The following is a 22,095-nucleotide window of genomic DNA, read 5'->3' on the forward strand; positions in this document are numbered from 1 at the left end:
GATTCTGGGGAACTTCAGACGGAACGAATTAAAGGCTGCACATGAGCAGATGGTAATGCTCGAGTGCTAAGGATCACTTTCTCATTTCTTACCATGGCATGTAGAATGCACTTTCTCAGGTAATATTTTAGCAATACTCTGCAGCGAAACTGTAATTTTAAATTCACTCATCGAAGACTAACACCAAAGGACTTGAAATGTAAAAATTACAAAGGGCAACAACAGTCAATCGCCTTGATCGGAAGCCGGGCTCATATCCCAGTCATGACGAATGATTTTTACGCTTTGAAGTTGTTATCTTTGAATGCACATTAGCGGATGACTCCATTTAAGTTACTATCGCCGCATCTCCCTCCTTGGATTGCGCATCTATTATTTATTAGGTAATCAATCAGTTACGGCAGGTTTTGGATGGGCACAACTACCTAATAAATATTTTGTAACTCCTAACAAACCACAATCCAGAAACCTTCTATATATCAGGCCCTCTTCATCCATGAGTACTTCCTTCATCCCTTCATCCCGCCCAACATTCCTATCCTGTTCCTTCCCTTTCCTCGTTTGCCTAACATTCTACCCTCTATTATAGTCTTCAACATCCCAATGCCGATCAATACGAACTTCATCCATTTTGCCTGCCTCCATAGGATTTCACCCAACAAACCCCTCTCTTCGCCCACCGTACACAGTACTTCCTCATTTGTTTTCTTTTCGGTCCATTTCACCTTCTCCATTCTTCCCCACACCCACATTTCTAAAGCCAGCAACGGTGACAATAGACAACCCTGCCTTACACCTCATCCTAAAATTGCCCATCCGGAATCTTCGTTCCCCATTCCCACCTGAGCAGTCAGAGACAGGTACAAGTTTCCGATTAGCCTCCTCTCCCTCCAATCTATTCCTAAGTTCCGCAATATAGTACTCATTAGCTTTCCCCAATTCACTCTATCAAACACCTTTTCGAAAGCTATGAAACGGGCAAATACGTCCTGATTGTATTCTATATTCTTCTCGATAAGTGATCTCATTACTGCAATGGCATCACGCATACCTCTCCCCTTCCTGAACCCAAACTGATCATCCCCTAAGTAATCATTTGCCTTTTTCTCCATCCTTGTGTTGACGATCCAGAGAACTCCTGTTGCTTAGCTGCATGGGAAATCAAACAAATTGTTCTGCAGACCTCACATGATGTAGGTCCTAACATGATGCCTTTACCTTTTTCGGAATAGGAACTAACACGGATATCACAAGGTGTTCCTGCCAGATTCCTTCCCGATATATGCTACTTATATAGTCTCTTCTTTCCACGTGGTCCTAAACCTTTTAGTAGTTTCGCAGTGATGTTGTCCACCCCCTAGGCCTTATTTAATTTCATCTCTGTGTGTTTTTAAACGCTGGCTTGAACCTCGTGGACTCTGGCGCAGTGCGAATGACTAATAATACTTTTGAGATTGTATGCACAGTATTACGTCATAATATTTTGCTCCTTTTAAGCATACAAAATGGCGATGCGTTAGGGCCTGCCTGTCAAGCTGCCTGAACTCGACCGAGGGATTCGGGTTCAAATATCCGACTCATGATATCATTCTCCTGATTGATGATAAACATATTAAACACCAATAAACGTGTGTGCCAGGTGACCTCTTCATCCTTTCGATGGGAAATTGCGAGAATCGAGGGACAGATACAAACTACAGTGTTGGCCGCTCCGAGTGATTTGTTCCTGGACGGCAGCAGGCACAACCTATCAGCGGTGCCATGCGCGCTGAAGCGGAAAATATTCTCCTCCCTCGATAGAAATGATTGCTCCTCCGAGTGACAACAGAAAGCTTTGACTTTATTCGGCCTGAAAAGAGTTCCTCGACCTTTTCAATGCTTTCAAATTAAGCACGCCCTGTTCAAGTGAGCAGGTCGTCCTTCATGTCCTCGCGCGAGCCAACCCGTGAGAGGATTCGCTGGAGAGGGGGCTCTTCCTCCCCCGTCCGCCCCCCGACATTCCGAGGGCAATCCGGAGAGAGAGAGAGAGGCGTCCAAGCCCTCCCGTCCCCATTCGACGCCTCCCGCCACACTAAAATCGGCCACGGCAATTTCCAACCGCATTTAATTTTCGTTTTCTCCGAGAAATCACGGAGAGCGGATTGCCCTCCGCACTAGGGCATGCCTGCGGGTGCCTGCGTGTAAGGCACCCAATGGAAAGGCAGATGGAGTTTGGACTCACTACGCAGTTGTGCGGAGCTAAGAAGAGGTAGCTTGTACACTGCGTGGTTTTTGAGTTTACTTATACTTCATTCGGTAGTTTGGTTGAATATTTCCATTTTTTTAGAATTGGCTTTGATTTATTAGTTCTGATAGTATTTCTTATCAATTATTTTACACTCTTTATCTTGTAGTATATAGAATTTCTCTCTTTTGTAGTTTTTCGAACATTAATCCTTTTCATTAATCGATTTAAGACAGGTTTGTAGTTGTGTTTAGTTTTTTTATATTTACGATAAATTCAATACCTCAGAGGTTCATATTATTTTAAGTTTATCTTTTTATCAATAGACTTTTTATCGCACAAATAGTATTTGTCGGCACGCTTTAATTTGTGCTGGCTCCATTACCGTTTGGTGTTTTTTATGTAGTGAGTAAGGGTGACACCTTTTGTCAAGGTTTGGCAAACGACCTACGATTTCCCCACTGCATGAATGCAGGCAAAGGAATCCGTTTAGCAAAAGGCATTCCCAAATCCCTACAATCACCAAACACAATATTGCACTGGCAGGATATCTCTCGTAGTGTTTAGATGCCAAAATGGACTCTTAACGAGCCCACCGACGAGGCATGGGCTTTAAAAACATGATGTTCTTTGTCATGAAATTCAGTAACAAACCAAGAAATGTGAACTCATCTCCACAAACCTCCGAAATCTGTTTTGAATAATTTGATAGAAGAAAAGTCACTGCACAAGAATTAAAACTACACTCGGGCGGAAGACATCAAATTTCTCTCGCTATGATTAAAGCTCTGCCTTTCCTCACCTCGCGTTAAACCTTACGTGTTCATCGATCCGTTGCTTCACCTGAGAAATTAATAAGCCTACTCTGCCGTAGTAAAAAAAAACCAAGGTTACTGTCGCTTAAAATACATAATACTTTCTCGCCATGGCGATTATACATCTGACGGTCGGCGCGCATCCAGCACTCGGGATCACATGGTTTCCCTATCGGCCCCTAGATTTAGGATTCACACCTGATATCCCAAATGAAATGGGGGGGGGCGATGCAAAGGCTGCTGCTTGCTGCTAAGATGAGGGTGGGCATCCTTCCGAGACGCCCTCCTCCTTGCATATGAGCGTCGGGTGGGTTTGGGCGCCGGGGTGCGTCTGTTCTCCTTCGCCGAGGGCGGGAGGTACGTAGACGGTGTCGAAACCGATTACCGGCCGCGGGGTGTGGCGACACGCCCCCGGGGATCCAATTCTTCCATCCTCCCCCGCTATTATTCATTCACCCGTATCTGTTCGTCTTCTCCTGTGCATCCGACACCATTTCGATGCACTTGCATTGATTGAGGAAGCATTGTACTAATGTGGCAGAGGATATGACTGCGGGGAACGCGGAACTAGAGCAAATATTTACATTTTTACACTTTCGTTTCGTTTGTGAAATTTCACAGAAAATGGCCTTGAGGATAGAGGGACGGAAAAGTAAAGAAATCGGATACTGGATGCATTGTAGGGGGGAAGAAAAATTGTGGAATTGAAGAGGGGCTAATTGTAGCGTTGGAAGTCAGGCTGTGCTTCATAAGGAGAGGCTAGGGAATATATCTTCGTACCGTTGTGTGGACTGTGTCTATTCAAAACCTCTTCACCAGCAGAAAAAATATCAAAATACACCATATATATTATATATATGCATATATATATATATATATATATATATATATATATATATATATATATATATATGTATATATATACAGGTATATATATACATATATACTCGTATATACAGATATATTAAACACTTTTTGAAAGTCTCACGGACGTGAATAATAATGTATAACACTTAGCAATAGTGGGCCCAGACAAAAACACAGAAACACACAAAAAAGAGACTCACTAAGTTTCGAATTTTCGGTGGCCGCAGCCACCTTAATCAAGAAAGAGTTCTATCCCTCTCTTCCTTGATGAAGGTGGCTACGACCACCGAAAATTCGAAAAATAGTAAGTTTCTTTTATGTGTTTCTGTGTTTTTGTCTTTGTCCACTAGTCCTAAGTGTTATACACTACAAATATATATATATATATATATATATATATATACATACATATATATACATATATATAGATATATATATTTTCTATATATATATATATATATATATATATATATATACATGGGAAAACCAGCAGCAGCAGGACAGAAGACGCAGGAGAAGAAGACCAAATTAGTTAGAATAGGATCGTGGAATGTAGGGACAATAAAGAGGACAGGGAAATTGGAGAATGTTAAGCAGGAGATAGGAAGGGGAAATATAGATATTTTAGGTCTATGCGAGGTGAGATGGAAAGATACCGGGGATTACTAGAGTGATAAGTATAGAATAATACTAAATGAAGCCATAGCACTAAATGAAGAGGTAGGAAGAAGGGTAGTCAACATAGATCAGGTAACGGATAGAATAATACTAGTGGAGATAAAAGCACAACCGACGAACTTGGTTATTATTCAGGTATACTATACATGCCACCGAGCAACCACAAGGAAGAAGAGGTGGGCAGGATACACGATCAGTTAGAGGAAATAATCGCGTGTGTTCCTGCAGGGAAACATTTGATAGTGATGGGGGATTGGAATGCGACGGTAGGCGAAGGAAGAGATGGTGACGAGGTCGGGGACTACGGTTTAGGCACGAGGAATGACCGCGGGGAGAAAGCAGTTGAGTTCTGCAGGAGACAGTGGTTAGTCATCACCAGCACTTGGTTTAGACACCACAACAGACGCAGGTAAGCATGGAAAATGCCAGGTGACTCAGAAAGGTATCAGCTAGATTATATCCTGGTTAGACACAGGTTTAGGAACAGTGTGATAAATTCGCACAGCTTCCCGGGAGCGGATGCGGACTCTGACCACAATTTATTGGTTATGATATGTAGCGTCCGTTTCAAAAAGATAAGGCAAGGGCGGCGAGTTAGAAAATGGAATGTAGAAGCATTGAATGGTTTGAAAAGGAAGGAATAAAAACAGGCAGTTGAGGAAATCATGGAGGATGGTAAAGAGCTAAGTACTATCGAAGAAAAATGGGAAAGTATCAAGAAAGGGTTGTCTAAAACCGCAAAAGACACTATTGGAACTGTTGATGCGAAAATGACTATGCAAAATTGGATCACGGATGAGATAATTACAAAGATGGATGAGTGGAGAAAATGAAAGAATGTAATTACGGAATTAGGCAAAATGAAGTACAAAGAATTAAACAATAAATTGAGGCGGGCATCAAATAAAGCAAAAGAAGCATGGTGGAAGACGGAGTGCGAGGATATGGACAGTCTGCAGAGGAAGGGTGAAATAGGTGCGCTGTACAGAAGCGGACTATCTTTATCGGGAAGTAAGAAAGGGAGATCAACGATAGCAGTTAGAGATAAGGCGGGTAAGGTAATCGTTGACGCAGGAAAGATCCAAGAGAGATGGAAGGAATATATAGAAGAACTGTATGGTAAAGAGCTTAGACCAAGAAAGTTAGGCATATAAATGGAACATGACGTAGAGGAAGATAGCTTAGGTCCAGGCATACTAGACAATGAGGTAGAAAAGGCATTAAGGGAGATGAAACTAAATAAGGCCGTGGGGGTAGATAAGATTCCCATTTAACCGGTAGATTACCTAAATATATATATATACACGAGGGTCATCCGGAAAGTAGTACCCGTTCGTGAAATAAAGACCCAAAAGTAAATATTAACAAACATAAAAAAATTTATTTGAAAGAGGATACTTTAAACTACTTCTCAACATAATCTCCAAGCAAATTAAGGCATTTGTCATAACGTGTGACAAGTTTCTGTATTCCTGCTGCATAGTCCTTCGCCGCCAGCTCATTGAGATACGCGAGGGACCCATCTTGCACAAATTTTTGCATAATGCAGATGGTGTTTAACAATTTCATGAACAATTGTTCGAGAAACATTGGGAAAATGCTCACAGATGTCATCAATTGTGACGCGCCGATCGTTCCTCACGAATTCGTCAACTGAGCTCACCAGTTGGTCTGTAATGACAGACGGTCTCCCCGAACGCTCATCGTCGTGTGTGTTCCCCCTCCCCATGTTGAAGTTGCGACACCACCGCCGAACAGACGACTCGTCCATTACATTGTCTCCATACACCTCCTTTAATTGGCGATGAATATCACATGGGCGAACGTTTCTTGCATTGAGGAATTTAATCACTGCCCTCACTTCACAACTGGCGGCGTTCTCAATTTTTTTAAACATTGTAAACAATCACAGAAACAACACAGGCAATGCTAGCGTCACGCAACTTGGCTCAGAGAAGGCAGACAAGCCACTGAAGCTATCTGACCTCGTCCAGCGGCTACTCGCGTCGTCAGCACTTCATGCGGCACGAACGGGTACTACTTTCCGGATGACCCTCGTATGTATATATATTGCAATATTGAATTTGCAACACCACAGCCACTCTCAACAAATACCTCGACAATCTACATCTTGCACTCCTCAAACCCAGTTACCCAGAAAAACTCTTACAAAAATAAATCCACCGCTCCACGCGACCACATAAAAACAAGCCCACATCTGACGCAGGACTCGACCTTTCCAGCACCTATTTCCCCGGATCAGAAAGACTGAAAACCTCCCTTAAAGATCTGTTTCCTATTTTAGATGACAATGACGCGACTTCATCCTTACTACCCCAATGCCCAACTACCGTATACAGACGACCCGCCAATCTCAAAAACATTCTGAGATCCACCAACCTTTTGGCGCCCCCCCGTGACAAATTTCCCAATATTTCCCCAACTTGCAACAGCCCCCGATGTTAAACCTGTCCTCTTATTATGCCTACTCCCCTCTCCCTACATCCCCTCATTGCCCCCTCACCTCGTTCTCACGCTAATTGTCTCTCAAAAATTATATTTATCATGCAAACATTGCACTTCCTTTTACATAGGCGAATGCATTACCCCCTTATCCATCCGAATGAAAAATCACCGGTACTCTTGCAATTCTGCCTCACTCTCTTCTCTTCCTATCCCTTCACACGCCAATTCCCACAACCTTTCATTCGACCAGTGTTTTGCTCTCAGCATCCTAGAATCCCTACCCGATTCATCCACCAATATAGAGGTGAGAACTCGTGAATCCGCCTACATATTACCTTTCCGTTCTTTCAAAATTCCCACCCTTAACCGCCATTTTTAATTTCCCTCCCAGCATTTCCTCCACACCTCCCCTCCCCACCCATACCTCTTTCCCCTCTCAGCAGCAACAGCATATTTTCAGTCTCTCTTGAAGAAGGCCTCTGAGAGGGCCGAAAGCTCGAACAATTTACCGTGTGAGTGTCCTTTTAAATGTTGCTATTCTATCCTATTTGTGTTATATTGTGTCAGCCCATTATTGTGCCGCTCGTGTGAGTTTTTCCGTACAATCGTGGTATATATAATAATATATATATATATAATTATATATATAATATATATATAATTATATATATAATATATATTTATATATATGTGGGTCGCGGTAGTCCAGTGAGTGGAGCGTTGGACTGCTGACCGGAGGGTCCCGGGTTCGATTCCCGGGCAAGGCAGTCAGGGCACTTGCAGCTCCACCAAAGCTAAAGTGATTTCTCGGGTATCAGGTCTTCCTGGGAAACCATAACCGGCACAGGGAAAGGAACAGTCTCCCCTACCCTGATGTGTGAATTTTCACACGCCGTATAGGGCTTAGAACTGGGTGATCTCTACCATAACCTACTAAACCGACCTTCGGGTTGATTACTGTGTTTATGGTTTATATATATATATATATATATATATATATATATATATATATATATATATATATATATATAAAAACACAGATGTAGATTTTTAGAATATAGAGACACAAAGAAAGGAAACTCACAATTTGTTATTTTACGTTTCGACAGCACGGCTGTCGTCTTCAGAATCTGATTCTGAAGACGACAGCCGTGCTGTCGAAACGTAAAATAACAAATTGTGAGTTTCCTTTCTTTGTGTCTCTATATTCTAAAAATCTACATCTGTGTTTTTATATATTTGTGTGTCGCCGATGAGCGTTCCATTTCGAAGATATTTTATATATATATATATATATATATATATATATATATATATATATATATATAAATGTATATAGATATAATTGATATATATTATATATATATATATATATATATATATATATATATATATCAATTGAAATACCTATTTTAAGAAATAATGTTGTACGAAGCAGTTGTTTATCGCATTCAACTGCAACGACGAGAGGACTAGATGCAATATAAGCATAAAATTCGAAGAAGGAAACGCATTTATTTGGAGGATGACGCCATAACTCGGTGCGCGAGGACAGCAGCCGCATCGGCATCTGGCTGGCCCACTTTCCCCGGCGCGCCTGGCAACCAATCCGACGGCAACCCCCCCCCCCCTCGCCCGCGATGTGTCGCCCCCCCCCTTACTCCCCCGTGCTCTCGACGATGCCATTCGTGCCTCCACGGCAATGATTCGATCGATTCTGCTGCCTCTGCTTGGAGCTTTGGGGAAAAACAACCTTCCCGGGCGAAAATGAACGGCATTAGATGGATCCCATCCCTTAAATCTGCGCCTCACTTTCCACCGGAAACCTGCGCAGCAATGTCACCGTCTATTCCCTTCCTAACTGCCATGGGTATCTGTGGATTCACAATGAAAGCCTCGGGTAAATTGGCAAGGAAGTTATTACCGTATGTAAATAAACATTCCAAGGGTTTCTTCCATAAATATTAGCCTCGGTACGCTTCTGTCGATCTATCGAGGCCGCTTGGCCGGAGCACACGCACACCCGCCTCTCATGCGTGAAATGCACCCGCTGGCTATCTTCAGCACTGGATGGCCTCGACACCATTCTCCATGTGCCTCGAGCTCCTTCAAGATGTGCAGGGTATGCATTTGCAGATGACCCGACTAATGGCGCGCCACTCGGGAGATAGTGCATCCGACGCGCACCGGGATCACGGCGCCACTGCGGGAAGGTCGGCCCGAGGTTTAAGACTTCACACCACGGCAGTCCTGTTTACATTCAACGCTGTCCCAACCTTTTCATTTGGCTTCGTCCATTTCAGTTGGCTTGAAATAGATTTGTTGTGTCGCTCCCTTCTCAAATAATTGAAAAAGAAGAATGTTTTTAAAGGCAGCTCAATCGATGGACAATATCTTTGGAAAATATACCATCTTATGCGTAGGATATCGATTCGCAACGCAAAGCCTTTCGTTCTATGAAAGATTTTCATTCAAAACAAAGTGCGTTGTTTTGTTGAGATTGACTTTCAAAATACTGCATTCGTATTGTGCTAATTTTGTCGGAAAATATAGCGCGGTAATTTAGGTAATATGATTCACACCACCAATACCTTACACCTTATCCAACTAGCATTTCGTAAACCCGTATTTATTACTGCCAGATTAGGTACTCTTTCACCCCACTGACCTCAACGAACTTCTCTTCTCTAGAAATAGTTGGGCGTATATTTTATTGCTTCCAATCGCTTTGCGATATATTAATGTTTTCAACGAAGAGTTGGACAGCACAGAGCCGGTATGCGGAGTATCAAAGGGGTGTCCATTATCGACCGTGTTTTTCCACGTGTGTGTGTGGAGGGCAGGGGTCTGGAAAGTAATGGAGACAGGGATGAAAGTCGAAGGGGGCACCTCACGAAATTCTTGCAAGTAACTTTATGAGATTTCTCATCAGCAGTGAGATACAATCCATACCCAACACGAATTTCAGAAGAGCGATCTTGGGAAACCCAATTGGGTATTTTTATTCACGATATCCCTTAATCGGGTAAATACATGTGGACGCAGTGTATTTGGAATTTAAGATTTAGTCACACACAAAAAATTATTACACAAGCCTAATCGAAATGGTAGCAATGAGAAAATGATGAATTGTGCAAAAGACTTTTCGTCATATAACAAGCAAATCGTATTCATCATCGATGGTTAGTGCTGAACGGAGGTAGATGTAATTTCGGGCGTCCCTCAGGGAAGTGTAATAGAGCCACTTCTATTCGTAATGTACATTAATGACTCAAGCCTGTATTTTAGTGTTTTATATTTTCATTAGTGGCAACATCGAATAAATGCCTGTCCTAGCTGGGAGTGCTTGTTTCCGTGCGTAGGGTGAGTCCACCAAATGTGCTGAGTATAAGTTTATTGCGCTTGTAGTCTGGAGTTCCTCGAGCATGTTTGCGGTTGCCATGGGAATGCTGCATGATCCGCGTGTCTCTGGGTGGAAGGCGTGCTTGCGTCTCTACAAAATGTGGTGTCTTCACTTGAAGCGTATCGCTTGGCCGGTGCAGCACTCTTTCCTGAATTTGGGGAAATCAAACTTCCTCCGACTGATCTCAGTTCACAAATCCAAATAATTTGGAGCTCCCCCACACTCTCTTTCACAAATGAAACTGATATTTACATCTAGTTATTTTAATAACTTAAAAAAACTATGCAATTGTCTCTCCGTCCTGGCCCCCACACAGAACCCATAAATCCCAGATATATCGGTGCCAGTGCACCACGCTGGTCGTGAATGGATGCCTGCACGAGGGCACAATTGTACTGAGCCTGAAACGGAGTCATGAGAAAAGACGAGTAAAAGCTCCGATATGGAGGGGTGTTGAAGAGAGCGGAAACGTGGTCATTGAAGCAGGATGATGGGAGGCGTGGATTGAAGGTGTATTAGATATGGGTGCGCAGAAGGGCGGTAAATAAATGAAGAAAGAGTGTGGTGGAGGAGAAGAAGGTGCTCGCCGCTGAGAGGACTCCGGAGGAGGCCGGGAAGAGGAGGAGAAAGGGCGGGCGAATGGGCGAATCGAGGGGAGAATAAGAGAGGCAAAGGAGGAAAGAGCGGGCGGAATGAATGGAGATTCGATGTGCGCAGACAGCTGAAGGTGTTGATTGAGGAGTGGGGTGTCGGGTTGCGCCTTCTCAAGAAAGACTAAGAAATGTAGGTGTACTGAAGTCTGTCCATCCAAAAGTTATTTCAACGGGAGACAACCAAATAATAGCAATATTACCGTTAACATTAACACTTTTAATATCTGCTTTTTTAATTTATATGAACCTTAAATTTCATGAACGATCCATGCTTCATAATTCTCTCATATTCAAACATTTATAATTGAGAGATGAATATGACGAGTGAACTATGACAAAAGGATAAAATTTTAAAACAAGGGTTCTCGTTGAAGGATACGGAGAGGGACTCTGGTCATATCAACAGGTTCAGTAACACGATTGGCGTTGCCGATAACTTTCGTGCATATTCCGTAGCCTGTATCGTTCTCACAGAAGATCAATAGCGAGTTGTTTAATGACCTGCTGGCCGAACGACATCATTCGTAACTTTATTTGTCGTGATAAGATTACGATCGGTGATTCCTTGTGGCCACGACTAAAATGACGCCAAGGAAAGATAACATTCTCATTTAGTGTGTACATTGCTGCTAAAAGCCGAAAACCTCCTTTATCAACTCATATTTCAAAGTACTAAATTCTATTCGCCGATACGAATTGCGCTTAATGGGTTTGAGCCTGAAAGCTTCATCTCGCCGCAAAACTTGGCAGGATTATATTTTGATTCGTTCCCATTCCGTTGACCTTGGCTCACGATTACACCTCTCGGCGTCTCCGCCGGAGAGCAAAGGACACGAGGCGTGACCCCTACCTGTGAGTGGCCGGGCTGCATCGGGACGATGACGTGGTGCGAGCAGGAGTTCCTGGCGGTGATCCAGGCAGCAGCGAGGAGGAAGGTGCCCAGGATGGCGCTGGCGGCCACCAGGGTCACGCCGGCGATGCGCGCCACCTGCACGGCCGTGGAGCGCGGCTTCTGGTACGCCTGTGCCGAGGGAAAGCCATAAACAATTTAGATCTAGTATGATCAGAAAAAATGAGAGTACTACAATACTATGACCTAAGTTAATACATATATACGAATTCATTCAGATCGAAATAGGATCTCTTCTCTGAATGAATATTTGTTCGCCATTATATATATATATATATATATATATATATATATATATATATATATATTTTTTTTTTTTTTTTTTTTTTTTTTAAGGTAATCTACCGGTTAAGGTAGGTTTTTCGATGGACACAACTACCAAACAAATATTTTGTGACTACTAACAAAACACAACCCTAAATTCTACTCTACACCAGGTCCCTCTTCATCTCTGAGTACTTTCTTCCTCCCTTCATCCCGTCCAACATCCCTATCCTGTTCCTTCCCTTTCCTCTTTTGCCCAACATTCTACCCTCTATCACAGTCTTCAACATCCCACTGCCGGTCAACACCCCCTTCATCCACTTTTCCTGCCTCTATAAGATTTCTCCCAACAAACCACTCTCTTTGCCCACCATACCAAGTACTTCTTCGTTTGTTTTCTTCTCTGTCCATTTCACCTTCTCCATTCTTCTCCACACCCACATTTCAAAAGCCTCCAGTCTACGTCTATCCTCCTGCTTCAATGACCACGTTTCCGCGCCGTACATAGCTACGCTCCAAATCAAAGTTTTTACGAGTCTTTTCTTAACATCCTTACTCAAAGTCCCCGTCATCAACTCCCTCCTCCTCGTGAAAGCCTCTTTGCCTAGCGCAATTCTTCTCCTTACGTCCCTACTACTTTGACCGTGTTGGTCCAAAACACTACCGAGATACGTAAACTGTTCTACCTGCTCTAGTTTTTGCCCTCCTATTTTAATGTTAAGCTTGGCCTTTTTCTTTCTAGAAAATCGCATGACCTTTGTTTTATTAATGTTGATTCTCATCCCATACCTGTCGCACTGAATTTCCAATTCACTCAGCAATGCTTGCAGCCCCTTGGCTGACTGACAAACTAAAGGTTGGTCATCAGCAAACCTAACTGATTTTACGAATTCCCCGCCCACTTTCATTCCTACCTCTAGTTCTTCCCATGCCTCTTTGATCATTTCCTCTGCATACAGGTTGAACAGCAACGGTGATAATGGGCAACCCTGCCTTACACCCCTTCCTAACACTGCCCATCCTGACTCCCCGTTTCCCACCCGCACCTGAGCAGTCTGAGACATGTACAGGTTGCGGATTAGCCTCCTTTCCCTCCAATCTATTCCTATTTTCTGCAATATACTCATTAGTTTTTCCCAATTCACTCTATCAAACGCTTTTTCGAAATCTACGAAACAGGCAAATACCTCCTGGTTGTGCTCTATATTCCTCTCGATTAATAATCTCATTACTGCAATGGCATCACGCGTACCTCTCCCCTTCCTAAACCCAAACTGATCATCCCCTAAGTAATCATTTGCCCTACTCTCTATCCGTTTGTTTATGATCCTGAGAACAACTTTAGCTGCGTGGGATATCAAACTAATTGTCCTATAGTCCTCACATGACGTGGCCTTTACCTTTTTCGGAATCGGAAATAAAACTGCTCTCACAAAGTCTTCCGGCCAGATTCCCTCCTCATAAATGCTACGGATAAGCCCATATAGCCTCTTCCTCCCACATATTCCTAAACATTTTAAAAGTTCCACGGGAATGTTATCTACCCCCACGGCCTTATTTAGTTTCATCTCCCATATATATATATATATACACACGAGGGTCATCCGGAAAGTAGTACCCGTTCGTGCCGCATGAAGTGCTGACGACGCGAGTAGCCGCTGGACGAGGGCAGATAGCTTCAGTGGCTTGTCTGCCTTCTCTGAGCCAAGTTGCGTGACGCTAGCATTGCCTGTGTTGTTTCTGTGATTGTTTACAATGTTTAAAAAAATTGAGAACGCCGCCAGTTGTGAAGTGAGGGCAGTGATTAAATTCCTCAATGCAAGAAACGTTCGCCCATGTGATATTCATCGCCAATTAAAGGAGGTGTATGGAGACAATGTAATGGACGAGTCGTCTGTTCGGCGGTGGTGTCGCAACTTCAACATGGGGAGGGGGAACACACACGACGATGAGCGTTCGGAGAGACCGTCTGTCATTACAGACCAACTGGTGAGCTCAGTTGACGAATTCGTGAGGAACGATCGGCGCGTCACAATTGATGACATCTGTGAGCATTTTCCCAATGTTTCTCGAACAATTGTTCATGAAATTGTTAAACACCATCTGCATTATGCAAAAATTTGTGCAAGATGGGTCCCTCGCGTATCTCAATGAGCTGGCGGCGAAGGACTATGCAGCAGGAATACAGAAACTTGTCACACGTTATGACAAATGCCTTAATTTGCTTGGAGATTATGTTGAGAAGTAGTTTAAAGTATCCTCTTTCAAATAAATTTTTTTATGTTTGTTAATATTTACTTTTGGGTCTTTATTTCACGAACGGGTACTACTTTCCGGATGACCCTCGTGTATATGTATATATATATATACATCTACATATATTACATACATATATATACATATATGTATATATATATATATAACCATAACCCCTTCCCGGACTGTTAATGTTATAACTCCCCGGACTAGAACCTTGACGTGGTGGAAGGGCTTGTGCGTTCCGATGGCCCCTGGAGCTGTGCTGGCGGGAGTAATAATTATTGCTCCTGGTAGGGTCACTCATGCCAGATAGGTCGAAGGTTAGGAGCCAGACGAAAGGTAGTCCACGCAGCGTTTGTTGCTCAGTGAGGCGGCTGCAATGGCGTCTGACCCCAGTGGGGCGGCCAGCAAGTGATGGTGTCACGTTAAAAACACTACGGAGGAAGGCAACGGGAAACCACCTCAATTATCATTCCCAAGAAAAAATATGATGGAAAATACAGACATTTTAAGTCCTGGCTTCCGCGGTCGTTATCCTACGAAACCCTTGCAAGGGAAAACCAGCAGAGGCAGGACAGAAGACGCAGAAGAAGAAGACCAAATTAGTTAGAATAGGAACGTGGAATGATAGGACAATGATGAGGACAGGGAAATTGTAGAATGTTAAGCGAGAGATGGAAGGGAGAAAAATAGATACTTTAGGTTTATGGGGGGTGAGATGGAAGGATAGCGGGGATTACCGGAGTGATAAGTATAGAATAATATACAGCGGCGGGGACGAGAGCCAACGAGGGGTTGCCATAGTATTAAATGTAGAGGTTGGAAGAAGCGTAGTCAACATAGAGCAGGTAACGAATAGATTATTACTATTGGAGATAAAAGCAGAACCGACGAACTTGGTTATTATTTAGGTATACATGCCACCGAGCAACCACAAGGACGAAGAGGTCGATAGGATATACGATCAGTTGGAAGACATAATCGTGTGTGTTCCCGCAGGGAAACATTTGATAGTGATGGGGGATTGGAATGCGACGGTAGTCGAAGGAAGAGATGGTGACAAGGTCGGGGACTACGGTTTAGGCACGAGGATGACCGCGGGGAGAAAGCAGTTGAGTTCTGCAGGAGACAGGGGTTAGTCATCACCAACACTTGGTTTAGACACCACAAAAGACGCAGGTATACATGGAAAATGCCAGGTGACTCGGAAAGGTATCAGCTAGATTATATCCTGTTTAGACACAGGTTTAGGAACAGTGTGATAAATTCACACAGCTTCCCGGGAGCGGATGCGGACTCTGACCAAGAAATTTCTGACCTGAAATGTAGCGTCCTTTTAAAAAAGATAAGGCAGGGGCGGCGAGTTAGAAAATGGAATGTAAAAGCATTGAATGGTTTGAAAACGGAGGAATAAAAACAGGCGGTAGAGGAAATCATGGATGATGGTAAAGAGCTAGGTACTATCGAAAAAAAATTGACAAGTTTCAAGAAAGGGTTATCTAAAGCCGCAAAACACACTATTGGAACCGTTAATGCGGAAAGGACCGGGAAACATTGGATATCAGATGAGATGATTACAAAGATGGATGAGCGGCGAAAATTGAAGAATGTAAATACAGAAATAGGCAAAAAGAAGTACAAAGAATTGAACAATAAATTTAGGCGGGCAACAAATAGAGCAAAAGAAGCATGGCGGAAGACGCAGTGCGATGATATGTAAAGTCTGCAGAGGAAGGGTGAAATCGGTGCGCTGTTCAGCAAAGTTAAATCTTTATCGGGAAGTAAGAAAGGGAGATCTATGCTAACAGTTAGAGATAAGGCGGGTAAGGTAATAGTTGACACAGGAAAGATCCAAGAGAGATGGAAGGAATACATAGAAGAACTATATAGTAAAGAACTTACACGAACAAAGTTAGACATAGAATAGGAACATGACGTAGAGGAAGATAGCTTGGGTCCAGGCGTACTAGACGATGAGATAGAAAGGGCATTAAGGGAGATGAAACCAAATAAGGCCGTGGGGCTGGATAACATTCCCGCGGGACTACTGAAATGTTTAGGAAAATGTGGGAGGAAGAGGCTTCATGGGCTCATTCGTAGTATTTATGAGGAAGGAATCTGGCCGGAAGACTTTGTTAGATCAATTCTAGTTCCTATTCCGAAAAAGGTAAAGGCTACATCATGTGAAGACTACAGACAATAAGTTTGATATCCCACGCAGCTAAAGTTGTTCTTACGATCATAAACAAAAGGATAGATAGTAGGGTAAATGATTACTTAGGGGATGATCAGTTTGCGTTTAAGAAGGGGAGAGTTACGCGAGATGCCATTGCAGTAATGAGATTATTAATCGAGAGGAATATAGAAAACAACCAGGAGGTATTTGCCTGTTTCGTGGATTTCGAAAAAGCGTTTGACAGGGTGAATTGGGAAAAACTAATGAGTATATTGCAGAAAATAGGAATAGATTGGAGTGAAAGGAGGCTAATCCGTAACCTGTAAATGTCGCAGACTGCTCAGGTGCGGGTGGGAAACGGGGAGTCCGGATGGGCAGTGTTAGGAAGGGGTGTAAGGCAGGGTGTCCCATTATCATCGTTGCTGTTCAACCTGTATGCAGAGGAAATGATCAAAGAGGCATGGGAAGAGCTGGAGTTAGGAATAAAAGTGGGAGGGGAATTCGTAAAATCAGTTAGGTTCACTGATGACCAACCTTTAGTTTGTCTGTCAGCCAAGGGGTTGCAAGCATTGCTGAGTGAATTGGAAATTCAGTGCGACAGGTATGGGATGAGAATCAATATTAATAAAACAAAGGTTATGCGATTTTCTAGAGCGAAAAAGGCTAAGCTAAACATTAAAATAGGAGGGCAAAAACTAGAGCAGGTAGAACAGTTTACGTATCTCGGTAGTGTTTTGGACCAACACGGTCAAAGTAGTAGGGACGTAAGGAGAAGAATTGCGCTAGGCAAAGAGGCTTTCACAACGAGGAGGGAGTTGATGACAATGACGTTGAGTGAGGATGTTAAGAAAAGACTCGTAAAAACTTTGATATGGAGCGTAGCTATGTACGGCGAGGAAACTTGGTCATTGAAGCAGGAGGATAGACTTGAGGGTCTTGAAATGTGGGTGTGGAGAAGAATCGAGAAGGTGAATTGGACAGAGAAGAAAACAAATGAGGAAGTACTTGGTATGGTCGGTGAAGAGAGGGGTTTGCTGGGTGAAATCCTATGGAGGCAGGAAAAGTGGATGAAGGGGGTGTTGACCGGTAGTGGGATGTTGAAGACTGTGATAGAGGGGAGAATGTTGGGCAAACGAGGAAAGGGAAGGTACAGGATAGGGATGTTTGACGGGATGAAGGGAGGAAGGAAGTAATCAGAGATGAAGAGGGACCTGATGTAGAGTAGGATGATAGATTTTGTGTTTTGTTAGGAGTAATAAAATGTTTGTTTGGTAGTTGTGTCCATCCAAAAACCTACCTTAACCGGTAGATTATCTTAAAAAAATATACCATAAACACAGCAACCCGAAGGTCGGTTTGGTAGGTGTTGGTAGAGTTCACCTAGTAATAAGCTCGACGTCGTGTGAAATTCACACATGCAATCAACGGCGACTGATGCCATTAAAGGTGCGCGGGGAGGGATTCAGGATCGAAGAGAGAATGACTGTTCTCGTCCCTATGTATGTATATATTTAGGGACGAGATATATGTATGTATATAAATAGGTCCCTATATATATATATATATATATATATATATATATATATATATATATATAGGGACGAGAACAGGCATTCTCTCTTCGATCCTGAATCCCTCCCCGCGCACCTTTAATGGCATCAGTCGCCGTTGATTGCTATGGTCGGAGGCGCGACGCGTTGCAATCGCCGCCGTAGGCGAAGTGTTTTGCGCATAGCGAACGGATGCAGAGTTAGGACCCCCTCCCTCCCCCCGCACAGCTATCAAGCATTCCCTGGAGATGCCGTGTGGCCGACGGTGTCACCAGCCGGCCTCCGCTCTTTGATCCAGCCGCGCTCACTCGAGTTCGCATATGGCGCGGATAATCAGCAGTCTTCTGAAGTTTCCCTCCCGAAGCGGCGGCGGCGTCGTGAGGAGAGCCGCGGATACCAAGGCGTAGGAGGTCATAATGTGGATTGAAGTCTAATGCTCGTGATTTCCGTGCGCAAGCATCTCCTCGCTATTAGTTTTCATGTTAGAGTGAGGACACGAAGTGAAGAGAAATGATATCTTGATTTAGCTGGGGAAAGGGCATTGTGCCCCGAATTGAACCCGGGACCGCGAGCATGGAATTATCATATCACAGGGGAGAGATCGTTTTCCATTCGATGCCGCCGTATCGTAAGTAACACCACAAGCTATTTTAATAAGCGAAAGTCATTCCCCTTCAGCCGTAAATTTATCTTTTTTTTAAATCGACTACTTTATGATGCGCAGCCTCCGAGCAATGAACTGTGTCACTGTGCAGCGAAAAACAACCGAATTACGCACGGAAGATGGCTGACCAAGAAAAGCTCCGTGGATATGGGTGGATCTCCTTGGAGGGAGCAATCAAGGAATCTCGTGCCTATTTCTGCGAACGGAAGCTCACGGGTGCTCGCTACAAAACACAGGCCATTGGGCAGATTAGAAGAGAACGTGTTTCCTGCCCGGAATACAATTGGAATTTTCTCGGCGGATTCACACGTAATCCGTCAAAGAACGTTATGACCTCGGTGGCTGTTTTGGAGACATCACGAAACTTCCAATCGAAGAGTCGTCTACTTTTGAGAGGAGCCGTTATAAATTAGCAATGTCACCCCCACCCTCCTCCGAGCAACGTCCATCTTCAACCTCGCCCCCCCCCCGGAAAGCAACAGGTGCGAGCCTCGGGTTGCGAAAAATGAAAGTCAGTCATGGCGACCGATTTATTTTCACTCGGCGCCGGAAACTCCAACAAAGGCCCCGTGGACAACAAAGAGAGCCCATCCTGTGTATTTCGCCCTCTGCTGGGATGCTGATGACCAATCGAACGAAGGGGCCGACTGTGGAGCGTCGACCGCCCATCGCAGGACCCTCCCCCCCTTCAACACGGCGCGGCGGTCGAGTGGCCGGCTCCCTCCCGCCACTCGACCACCGCGCTATCCGTTAGCGCTTCGTTATTTCCCTTGGCTTCGCAACATCGGGACCAAGTGCGTGGACACCTCGGCGATGGACTTTCTCCCGCCTAAGACACGCCGCGTGAGGGACGTGAAAGTCCTTCGCGCAATTCGAATGAATATCTAGAACGCCCGTCCCCGTGGAGGAGGAGGGACCCAAAGGCGATTGGTTACCATCATCGGCCTCCCTATTCAGGCGCACGCTGCTGCCGCTAACGTTTGGGGCAATTCGGGAAGAACAGCAGTAGCAGTGAAAACTAGTCCCTGAACTAATTGGAATTAAATCCCAAAAAACAAACATGGAAAATAAAAGTTTATTTCTTTTTAAACGACCAAGTGTTCAGTCTGTGCAGGGGAATTTCCTCAAACCACAAGAAAATTTCTGTTTAATTTCTCATCACTTTTTGATAGTAAATTTTGATTAAAGTGGTTATTCTTTTTTAGTTCATTGGAACCTCTCCTAAATACTCATTCATTCGCCGCAAATATTTCTAGTCGCGAGTTCTGAAAACACTATTAAGATATCAATCCCAATACTGATGCAAGCGTCTCCTTGCAGCATCATGCTTAAGGAATCGCATGCTTCCACTAAATTACAACCATATTCTTTTGATTTCCTATAAAATCTTCCACAATTCCTATTAAAATTCTCAGAAAAAATTATTCATTCATTGAATGCTATCTTTTGAGGAGTGGTCATTGGTCCAAGTTATGAATTCGAAATAACCTCTCTAGTGATCTGCTGCTAAATCAGGCAGACAGTAGACCTCCAATGAAGCGACCTCGTAGTTTGTGACCAGTCCGTACATTTCGAGGTGGAGGCGATGCGTTACATCCGGGGAGATTCCTTGCGTCGATGCATCAACGACAGCACTGGGACAAGACCAAGGTCTCCGTGAAGCAATAGGAGCCACCTATTCGAGCAGTCGAGCTCACGAGTGTCAAATCACGGGCCCACGCTTTTGCCATCCCGCGGTCAGGACAACTGACTCGCTCATCCATTCTCATTCGAGTCGGCCTACTTCCAATCGATACCAGCAATAATCGCGGTGGCGACGAGACATAAAAAGGAAGGTATGAGAGGGTAGGTCCTTATGAACGCTAAGAAATCACAAGCTGACTAGAGATAAACAACGCAAACTTTCACGCCGTGATCGTAAATGGTGTGCGCTCCATTATGTTGGGTGGGCGCGATCTCTCTGTCCTCGCCCCTCTCCGCACTCGCGGAGAGAGGGCGAGGGAGTCTCCCACGCGACCGTGGGAGACTCCCGACGGCATCCTCGCCCCGTTCTGCCGAGGCTCTCCGCGGCCCGTCAAAGGATAAAACAACTTCGGTAATTCCGAACAATCAACTACGAACGACAATTGAGGAGCCACGGATTTTTTGCCCTCGTGAGAAGGTAGGAGAAGAAGCCGACGTCTCTCTTCCACGGAGAAAGTTCATCGCGGCCTTAAACGTGCCAACGAGGTACAAATAAATATGCTCTAAGATTATCCTTAAATTCGAAGTTACCCGACGATTTCGAAGGAAATCGTCCCGAAAGGAGTTGAATTAGCGCATAAAGTGAAAGTTGCGGCAGAGCCCATAATTTTGAATTTATATGATCACATTCTTCAGACGACGGCTTAGCTGGCAGATTCTATGGACGCAGTTATATGAAAGAGATTGCAAAGGTCTAATTGACGAAACTCTCTCAAGGAAGCGTTTCAACGAAACGGGATACCCGCACTTAAACTGCGCATGTTGTCATCATTTATATTCCAAAGTAGTCCCCGCAAATATAGTATCTCTAGTCCGCGACCATCTCTACGACGAGCGTTTGCTCAGAGATATTTGTAGATCACATGTAGAGGTTTGCACTTTAACCATTTATATATGTATATACATAAATATATATATATATATACATATACCTTGATCATTATGGCTATGAAAACTATTAAGAAACTAGGTTTAAACAAAATATATAACTTTTATTACAGAGCGGTATATTTTATATATTTTTATTTGGTAATCATCCCGTTAAGGTAGGTTTTTGATGGACACAGCTCCTAAATAAATATTTTGACTCCTAGCACAACACCACATCCTGCTCTACATCAGGTCCCTCTTCATCTCTGAGTACCTTCTTCCTCCCTTCATCCCGTCCAACATCCCTATCCTGCTCCTTCCCTTTCCTTTTTGCCTAACATCTCCCCTCAATTACAGTCTTCAACATCCCGTTGCCGGTCAATACCCCCTTCACTAACTTTTCCTGCCTCCGTAGGATTTCTCCCAACAAACCCCTATCTTCGCCCGCCATATCAAGTACTTCCTCATCTGTTTTCTCTTTGTCCATTTCACTTCCTCCATTCTCCTCAAAACCCACATTTCAAAAGCCTCCAGTCCACGTCTATCCTCCTGC

General features: G+C 43.9%; 1 protein-coding gene across 1 annotated transcript in view; it reads right to left on the bottom strand.

Moving 5' to 3' along the window:
* Window positions 1-22,095, bottom strand: part of LOC139689643 (uncharacterized) — a gene marked incomplete at its 3' end in the record, with an annotated part of 97,473 nt that overhangs the window by 31,850 nt on the left and 43,528 nt on the right. The window contains exon 2 of the mRNA XM_071586822.1: window positions 11,957-12,127. Within this exon, the coding sequence (XP_071442923.1) occupies window positions 11,957-12,127 (171 nt within the window). The remainder of the gene's footprint in view (window positions 1-11,956; window positions 12,128-22,095) is intronic.

The sequence above is a fragment of the Hetaerina americana genome, unplaced genomic scaffold, assembly GCF_022747635.1.
Source record: "Hetaerina americana unplaced genomic scaffold, ioHetAmer1.1.p SCAF_263, whole genome shotgun sequence".
In the NCBI taxonomy this organism is placed as follows: domain Eukaryota; kingdom Metazoa; phylum Arthropoda; class Insecta; order Odonata; family Calopterygidae; genus Hetaerina; species Hetaerina americana.